Consider the following 10,115-nt stretch of genomic DNA (forward strand, 5'->3'; position numbering starts at 1 on the left):
GATCTTCATTAAAGCATTTTGCAATTAAAGGTTTGAAAATAAATGTAGGAAATTAATTTATAAGCAAACTTGAAAGGACCTCCTATTTTCCGCAGGTGGATCTTCACGAGGCGAACAAGAAACTAAAAGCTGGAGCCGCGAAAGCTGGCGCCGATTCTAGCCAAGAGAAGAAACAACTGGAGGAACAAAGGCGTCAGTTGGAGGAGCAGAGGAGACAAACGGAGGAACGAGCCAAAACCGTAGATCAAAAATCTAGAACGATAGAGGAGAAGGAGAGGACGCTCCAAAGTCTCGACCAAGATTTGAAAAAGCGCAAAGCGAAAATGGACCAGCTTGAACAACAACTACAAAGGGTTAATGTTCTTATATTATCATTGATTTTTTATTTATCCAAATGTAGTTCCCATTTGAATCAAACTGTTCTATTTAACCTGTTTATCCTTAAATCCTCCATCAAAGGTGATTATAATAAATCGAACCAAAATTTTAAACGAATTAAAAACTTTAGGCTAACGTTAAATGATGTTAATAAACTTTATTCTTTATCCTGACTTATTTATATTTATTTGACATAATTTAAATAAGAAATAAATAATTTTTTATAACATTTCCGATGTTATCATTCTACAGCATGGGAAAAACAATGTTTTTTATTCTGACATTAATTTTGCTATAATTTAAATATGTAATCAATAATCTTTCATAATAAGATGAAATAACAGATTTTATACCCTGCAGACAAGTTCAATTAACGTTTTCAATTTAGTTATAAATTTTTAGGAAAAATTTAATTCAATGCTTAAAATGTGTTGATTTATTTTTTAACTTCTCCCTTTTTTTCTCGTGGTATCGTACAGAGCGGCGGGTCACCGGATAAGAGATTGGCGGAAATGCAAAAAGCATTGGAGTCTGCCGAAAAGGAATTGGAAAAGGCGAAGGAAGCGTCGGAGAGAAGCACGGCGGAAACCGAGAGGCTGTTGCAACTCGTACAAATGACGCAGGAAGAACAAAACTCGAAGGAAAAACAAATTAGAGAACTACAAGAGTGAGTAATATGACTCTTCTTTTTTTTTGGTAATTTCTTTTTTTTTGGTTTCTTCATCGTGATAAAATATAACTGGTGTAAGGTGGACAATAAAGTGAATTAAGTTAGATTTTGATTTAAAAAAAAGAAAAAAAAACAAAACAGGACAATTACGCCAATACATTCTACATCATGGTTTTTCTTGTGAGAATTTCCGATGAGACGATCAAATACGTTATCAAATTTTACATTCAAAATCTAACTATTAATTTTACATTTGACCGTTAATTGTTTAACGGTCAATGGATACTTAACTACTTATCTGCAAATCTAATTATACCGAGTATTTAAACTTTTCTTCGATCACCAAAGATATAAATATATTCCCTTTGATCGTTATTGAATACAATTTTATCGATTAATCAATTCGATTGAAAATAATCTGTATTTTTTCTTTTTCTTTTTTTTTCTACTTCTCTTTCTTCTTTCATTCATTCATCCATCCAGTGCACTCAAAACCGCACAAGCCAAGTTGAAACAAGCTGCAACTGCACAGCAACAAGAGGTCAGTAACGTTTTACTTTATTATCTCTGATTATTTGATTAGAAGATATTTTATCGTCGAACTTTATCAAAGTTCGAACTAATCGAATTAATCGTAAAGAAAAAATAGCAATTGTATCTTTCTAATTCTAATAACGACTTGTTCGTTCTCCAATTTCCACGCTGCCTTTGGATTTTCTACGTATACATCTGTACTCATTGCCTATTCACGCTTTCTCTTATCACACTTTCTTTCTTCGTTCACCTTTTAAATCATAAATCATCGATCGAATTCGTTCGGTACATAAAAATGGCACCATATGAAAATATAAATCTCATGAAATATATATATATATATATATATATATATATATAGGCGGGACCCGCTGGATTCCTAAAAAGCTTCTTCTAAGGTCGATTTTCGTTGGGAACGCCTTCTCCGTTCTTTTTAGTACAATTTGCATTAAAAGCAAACTTTAAGATTATAATATACAATTATAATAATATTAAACGTAATGAAAAACTAATAATAATAATAACAATAATAATAATAATAAGTAATAATAATAATAATAATAAATAATAATAACAATAATAATAATAATAATAATAACAAAAACAACAACAATAATAACGAACGAAGTGAAGATCGAAAAAAAATTACGGTCGACATGGAAAACAGATACACATATTACACATACATACGTACGTCAAAAAAAAATATATATATATATGTGAATATACATATTATATATATATATAGACATATAAATATTTTACGTAATGCTGCGACCATTGTTAAAATATTTAATAACTTATATAGAGAAAAAAGATAATAACAATGATAACAATAATAATTAAAAAAAAAAGAAAAAAGAAATGGAAAAAATAAAGGATATATATATATATATATATAAATATATAAATAATATAAATAATAATACAGTATAGTACGGGAGGAGCCGACGGCTAAACAATAACGTTTCATTATTATTATTATTATTTCTAGAAGAAAATCGAGACATTGTGTTTATGTACATATAAACATGCATAAAAACAAACGTATGTGCATACGAAAAAAGAAAAAAAAATGAAAAGAAAAGGAAAAAAGAAAAAGAGAAAACGTGACGCGCTGAATGCGTCATACATGTGGTCTATCGGAAAGAGAAAGAAAAAATAAACAAAGAGTATCGAAATAAATGAAAGAAAGAAAATTAATAAAAGATATTTGCACATGTACGTATTTGCCGTTGAAATATACATGTAGATATATATATATATATATATATATATATATATATATATATATATATATATACATAATATATATACACATATGTACGTATATATGCCTACATAAATATACGATATATAAATGTAAAAGAGAAAGAAAGTAAAAAGGAAGAATGAAATACGAAAAAGTTAAGCAAAATAGTAAAAAAAAAGAAAGAAAGGAAGAAAAAAAACAAGAGACGAATAAAAAGTTGAGCATAATTAGACGAATTTCTCCTTCGACTGATGGAAACTAATAAACTGATAAACCTATGAGAAATATTTTACGAACGAATGAGAAAAAGAAAAAAAAAATGGGCCAAAAATATTTAATGAAAAAGTTGAATTTCGTTTTTGTCGACCGCCGAAGCACGAGGGAACGCACAAACGAGGAAGAAAATAAAAATATATATATAAACGAACAAAACAAATCAAAAAAACAAAAGGAAACAAAAGCAGAAACAAAAACAAAAACTAAAACAAAAACGAAAACAAAACACACAAAGAAGAATGCTCCGGTGTCTATCCGCAATTTTCTTTTCTTTGTTGTAATTTTTCAAAAAACAAAAAAAAGAAACATTATTATAAAATATTATTTTAAAAACTACGCTATCTCTCCATACATTTCTTCTTCTTCTTCTTCTTCTACTTCTTCTACTTCTACTTTTTATTTAACCCGAATACACTTTTCCATCCCCACCACTATATACACATATATCATACTCGCGCTTTCGTTTCTCGTCTCTATGCATCCTTTCACTGGCAACAGCCTTTGCACTTGGTCCATGTCGCAACGCTTACAGGACAACCTAGACGAACTAATGAAAGGTGTAACGGATATGAGATCTTGTCGTAAGAATGAGGACGATCGATGGAACGAAAATTTGTCGAAGAATGATACTAAAAGAAATCTTAACGACAAGAGAATGAAGGACGATAGGGACGAGACCATTATTACCTGGAAGAAGGATTTGGTTGAAAAAAATAAAAGGATAATGGAACTCGAAGAGGAGATGTCTAAGATGAAGGATCTTCTTGATAATAAAAAACAAGTGGAAAAGTTTGAATATACGAAGGATAAAAACGATGACGAGTCCTGGAAGAAGGAAGTCGAAGCTAAAAATCGTAGGATAGTGGAGCTTGAACAAGTTATGGCGTCCTTGGAGAACTTTTTAAAGGAACACACAGATACGGAGGGTATCAGGGAACTCGAGGCGATAGTCGAAAGGAAAAATATGAGGATCGACGAACTCGAGGATACCGTAGCGGAGTTTGAAGATTTTCTCAAAGAAAATCCTGACGTTAAAGAGTTACACGATTTGCGACATCAAGTAAATGTATCCGAACGTAGGATACATGAGTTAGAGGATTGGATACGTAGAAACGACGGTACTAATGCTGACGATGGAATAGATCGTGCTAGGATCATGGAACTTGAGGAAATGGTCACCCATTTGGAGGATTATGTTAGAAAACATAACGTTGACATACTCAAACAGAAACTTCAAGATCGAGAATCTAGGATTGAACAACTTCAAGGTCGCGTCGATACTTTGGAAAAGGAACTGATCAAATTCAAAAAGGACTTTGAAGGTAAAAAAGTAAAAAACGAAAAGATCGATTTTTTTCTTTTCTTTTTTCTCTTTTTTTTTTATTACGATATAAAAATTCTAATAATTAAAATAATATCCCAACTATTAAAAATAAAATAAAATAAAATAAAATAAAATAAATAAATGATTCGTATCGTCGTGACAGGTCAGAAAACATCCACGGAGAGTAGAAAAAATCATATGAAAGATTCAACGAATGATCCAATAATTATCAGTAACGATGCTAGAACGAAGGAACTAGAACTATTGATATCAGAAAAAAATGCAAAAATCGATGAGCTGGAGAAACGAATCATCGAATCGAAAGATCAAATGAATGATATGCAGAAGGATATTGCCAGATTAGAAAAAGAATTAAGCGAGTACGAGGCCGAGGATATTGGAGTTTTAAAGGAAGAGATAAGGGTGAGGGACGAGAGGATTTTGCAATTGGAGGACGAAATCGATTCCCTTGAAAGAGCCTTCAACGAGAGTGTCGATCTCGAACAGATCGAAGAACTCATGAACGTTATTAGCAGAAAGCAGGATAAAGAACGTCAGTTTGAAAAAGATATTGAAAGTAAAAAGAACAGAATCGAGGAACTTAGCGAGGCGCTTCGTGAAAGTGTCGTCATTGCCACCGACGGTGAGAAAAGATTTCAACGTGAAGAAAAGTTGAAGAAGAATGCTCTTGAAAGAGTAAGTTATACTTATGTTTTAAATTAAAAACTTTTTTTAATTATTTTTGAAAATCAATTAACCCTTTCTCGACATTTTTACGCCAATCTTTTCAGCCTTAAACATTATTTACAAACTAAATCTCTAGTTTTATGATTTGAAAAAAAGAAAAAGTAAGTTTGAGGATGAGTAATTGATTTTTTTTAATTAGAATTAATCGAACATGTTTGATAATCATGATGATTTAAAATTTGTTTGATTCTTAATGAATATATTATTATTATTATATATTTGTTCAAGGTCGCAAAACTCGAGCAAAGAATAGTTTCTATACAAACGACTTCGGCTTTGAAATGTCCTACGTGCAAACCATTGCTTTCTAAGCTTCAAACTTCCGAAAAAATGCTTCAACGTCTGACTGAAGAGAGAAGCATTCAGTTGGAAGATCTTCATCAAATGAAGTGCGTTAAATTAATTGTTTTGCTTTAAAATACACACACACATAAGCTAATTGAAATTAATATTATTTTTTTTCAGACAAGAAGCCCTGAAAGCAGCAGTTTCCGAAAAGGACGCACACTTAGCATTGCTCGAACTTTCGGGCATAAAGACAGCTCAACAAGCCGATCAGGCTGATAAATTAAAGGCTGAGAGAAAAAAATTAATTGACAGGCTTAAAAGAGAAGTAAATATATAAAGTATATATAATAGATATATATATATATATATATATATATATATATATATATATATAGTTTACACATATATGTTAAATTTGATTTTTATATATAAATATTATAAGCTTTCATAAAATTCTTATGAGATAAACGATACGATATACTTGTACGTAAATGTATAGTATAGTGATGCCTATATTTAAGGGCGCGATATGCTTCCATAAAATTTTACTCCCACATATAACATTTACAAGGAACGAAATATTTTAGGATGAAAGAAGCATAGAAATGTCTTTGGAAACGAGCCCATTGGATTCAGATACGACTATACAAGTGCTTGCTGAGATACTCGAAACATCTGAGGACGAGGAGAAGGAAGAAGCAGACGAGAACGAAGATTGTGTCGACAAGGCGAGCTCTCGTAAATCAGAGATCACCACTACCAACGGTGACAGCTGCGACCACACGTAAGTTATATATAGATATTTATATATATGTTTAGGTATATATATATATATATATATATATATATATATATATGAGGATAATAAAAGTAAACGATCTTGTTATTAAATATTGAAAGAAAAGAAAGGAAAAAAGAAAAATGAAAGAAGTAGAAAATATCGAATTGTTACAATTGTTTTTCTTCAGAACGATGGATTCGAGAGACCGAGAGTGCAAGTAGCAGTTACTAATCAAACAGCATCAACAAACAAACACATCACAACAGGATTATACCAGATAAGTACATGGAGAGACACTTCTACGGTATATTTCAGTGTAGAGAGAAAAAAACCATTAAGATTGGTCCTTTCGTTTCTTCGATGTTGTCATGTGCACCCACACGCAATTGTAGAGGCAGTCTAGAAAGTATATCTAGAATTGTAGAGAGTGAGAGAGAGAGAGAGAGAGACAGAGGAAAAGAGAGAGTGAGAAAGAGAGAGAGTGAGAGAGAGTGAAAGATAAACAATATGCCAAACGAAATGAAAGAAAATAGTCCAGAGACACAAAGTAATATTAATAACAACAACAACAATTACTACTACAACTACTACTACTATTACTACTTCTACTACTACTACAACAGATCAACAACAAACAACAACTCCTAATCTACTCTCGTCGTAGTCATCATATTCATCTTTCGTCATGATCATCGTCATCATCGTCATCATCGCCTTATTTCGAGCATCATCTACTTACATCTCCTCATCGAATCGTCCATCTTTGTTTTCTTTTTCTTTTTCTTTGCCCGCGCGCGTGTGAGAACGTTCTCCAGCAAAAATTCTTTCCCACTCGCAATAAGGATTAATTAATTCGTAATATACAGAATCCTTCGAAATTAATCGTACGTATATTTTTGTTGGAGAGTACGTTTTGTAAACGATTTTTAATATTGTCCTTTCGGTAGGACATTCGAGGCGTTTGTCCGATTACAAATTATTATAATGGCGGCCTATCGTCGAACATTGTGCGTTGTCATTCTCGTGTAAAACAGGCCAGTCGAATTTTTTTTCTTTCTTCTGTTTTAAAGAAATTCATTTACCTTATTTTTATTTATTTATTTTTTTTTTCTTTTATAAGAATCTTGGGAAAGTTTGGGAGAAATTTTTCTGCGATAAGTGTAATGAAATGATATAGTAACAAAGAGAGAGAGAGAGAAAGAGAGAGAAAAAGAGAGAGAGAAAGAGAGAGAATAAATGAAAAAATATTTTACGTTTTTTCGCGATTTGAAAAATTCATTATTATAATTAATATCATGAGAAGAAAAAAGAAAAGATACAAATAAGTATCTATCTTTCTCATCGTCTCTCTCTTATTCTCTTCTTAAGAATCGATAAAGCTCGAAATACAATAAAAACGGGGAAGCGACTGAATGATCGAAATTTAATCGGGTTGTTGAAAGGTGGGGAATAGTGGCTGATAAGAATAACTTAAAAAGATATATCTGCTCTTTGTTTTTCATTTTCTCCATTTGTTATCCACGGTTGTCTTTTTATTTTTTTTTATTTATTTTTTTTCTCTTCCAAATTTCTTGTCACGGGTCCAAAAAGATCTTCGTTGTATAACGACTAGGTATTATAACGATAATTAAAAATAAAGGAGTCCGAGAGTGCGGAGGGTGAGGAAAAAGAAAAAAAGAGTATAGAAAAAATAAAACGGGATCGATAAGAGAGAGAGAGAGAGAGAGAGAGAGAGAGAGAGAGAGAGAGAGAAAGTTATACAAAATAACAAAATTTTCTTGTGGTTATTTATCATAAGCAATATTCTAAAGCAAAATTTAATAAACACTAAGAGAGATAAAAAGATAAAATTCATTAGGTACAACGATTGAATTATTTTTTTTTTTTAAAGATGACAATAATAACGAATGTTCATGTGCATTCTGTCAATATACGAGGCACCTCCATGATCGTGGATCGATTGGAATACGAAAAAAACGAAAAGAAAAATAATAATAATAAAAATAATAAAAACAATAATAATAATAATAATAATAATAATAATAATAATAATAATAATAATAATAATAATAAGAGTAAAGTGCTAAAAAAGAAATAAAAGGTGTATTAATTTTTTTAACACCATAAGAACGTTTCTCTATATAAGATTATCTCAAATGATATACTCTAAGGAAATGAATTTTTCAACAAAAAAAAAAAATCAAAAAGATGAAAAAAAGAAAAAGATATTTCTCCATCGAAGTTAAGCAATTTTCTTGCTTTATAATTCAATAATTCTAAATATCGTTCTTTGTTATATCTCTATAAAAAAAGAAAAAGAAACTCTAATCGAATCGAATACACATATAATTATTAACAACGCATAAGAATCGAATGAACGTCAAATCGAATCTCGTACTTTCGCTGAGAATTCACGAAATTTTGGTAATGAGATAGATAAGAAGTGTAATCCAAAAAACAAAAGAAAAAAGAAAAAATGGAACAGAATAAAATAATTAAATAAAAAAACAAAAAAGATCATCATCCTCGATCGTGGAGAACAAAACGTGGTATGATTAGTGATAACGTGAAAATATGTAGGATGCAAAATGAGGAAAGAAAAGATAAGAAATAGGCGAGTTAGGGGACGATAAGGACGTAATCCGAGGCACTAACAATAAGATAAAAGAAAAATGACAGAAAAAAAATGAAAGAAACAATATACAAAACTAAAAAAGTTCTTGTAAATAATAAGTCGACTCGCGAAGGATCTCTCGGAACTCCCACTTAGATATGTAATATCCGTTCTAAATCTGCGTAATACCCATTCCCACGCAATAAATTATTAGTGTATAGATTCTATATCATAGATAAATATATATATATATATATAAACAACAAAAAAGAATATATATATATACATACACATACACACGAGGTATTTCCAAAGATGCGCGAGATTTTCGATTCATATGTTCGAACTCGCATATTACTCGTACTCCATTATAAAAATTCATTTGTTTGATATAACATTACGATACTTAAGTCACCAATTAATTTATCTATACTCTCATTCGTTTACCGAGAATTCAAATCGTTCATACGATTTGAATTTCCGGCCCTTGTGCCCACGCGAAACAGTTTATATTCTTTCAATTGTAATGAACATGAAGTATTACGAAGGATAACCGAATTGTCAGTAAATAAAAAATTAATAGATCAATATAAACGAGAACAACGAAAACGACGAGCAGATAAATAAATTGTCACTGTTAGGCGATCTTATGCGATCGAATTAAAGAAAAAAAAAACAAAAAAGAAAATAAATAAATAAAGAACATAAATAAATACGTCGTTGTATTCATCGTCGTCGTCGTCGTCGTTGTTGTTGTCGTTGTAGAAAAACAAAAAGAAAAAAATTTAGAAGAAAAAAGAAAAAAGGAAGAAACGAAGAAAGAAAGAACAATGTGCGAGAAAAAGTGAAATACATTTTGACTCCATAGAAATAAATAAGATTCGGTGTAGTTGATCGAATTGCGATAACATATTTATCATTATTATTATTATTAACATTATTATTATTATTATTATTATTATTATTATTATTATTATTATTATTATTATTATTATTATTATTATTGTTATTATTATTATTATTATTATTATTATTATTATTATTATTATTATTATTATTATTATTATTATTATTATTATTATCTTCATTATTATAATAAACGTAAACTCGTATACATGAATACATAGGTATATAAAGAAAACGAAGCAGGAGAGAGAGAAAAAAAATAAAATACAAAGAGACAGTGAATACTATGATCGTATGTTTGATCTAACATCTCACTGGTTAATTAATGTAAATTGTATAAGCATA

At 30.1% G+C, this 10,115-nt stretch overlaps 1 protein-coding gene across 8 annotated transcripts in view; it reads left to right on the top strand.

The window, feature by feature from the left end:
• Positions 1–9,448, top strand: part of LOC124425635 (trichohyalin) — an 85,783-nt gene extending 76,335 nt beyond the window's left edge. For all 8 annotated transcript variants that reach the window (XM_046966203.1, XM_046966205.1, XM_046966204.1 and 5 more), the window contains 9 exons: positions 96–353; positions 858–1,045; positions 1,532–1,589; positions 3,643–4,432; positions 4,598–5,130; positions 5,410–5,570; positions 5,647–5,794; positions 6,057–6,253; positions 6,438–9,448. In XM_046966203.1, the coding sequence (XP_046822159.1) occupies positions 96–353; positions 858–1,045; positions 1,532–1,589; positions 3,643–4,432; positions 4,598–5,130; positions 5,410–5,570; positions 5,647–5,794; positions 6,057–6,253; positions 6,438–6,471 (2,367 nt within the window). In that variant the 3' untranslated portion in view covers positions 6,472–9,448. The remainder of the gene's footprint in view (positions 1–95; positions 354–857; positions 1,046–1,531; positions 1,590–3,642; positions 4,433–4,597; positions 5,131–5,409; positions 5,571–5,646; positions 5,795–6,056; positions 6,254–6,437) is intronic.
• The last annotated feature ends 667 nt before the right edge of the window (positions 9,449–10,115 follow it).

Source organism: Vespa crabro, chromosome 7, assembly GCF_910589235.1.
Source record: "Vespa crabro chromosome 7, iyVesCrab1.2, whole genome shotgun sequence".
NCBI lineage: Eukaryota > Metazoa > Arthropoda > Insecta > Hymenoptera > Vespidae > Vespa > Vespa crabro.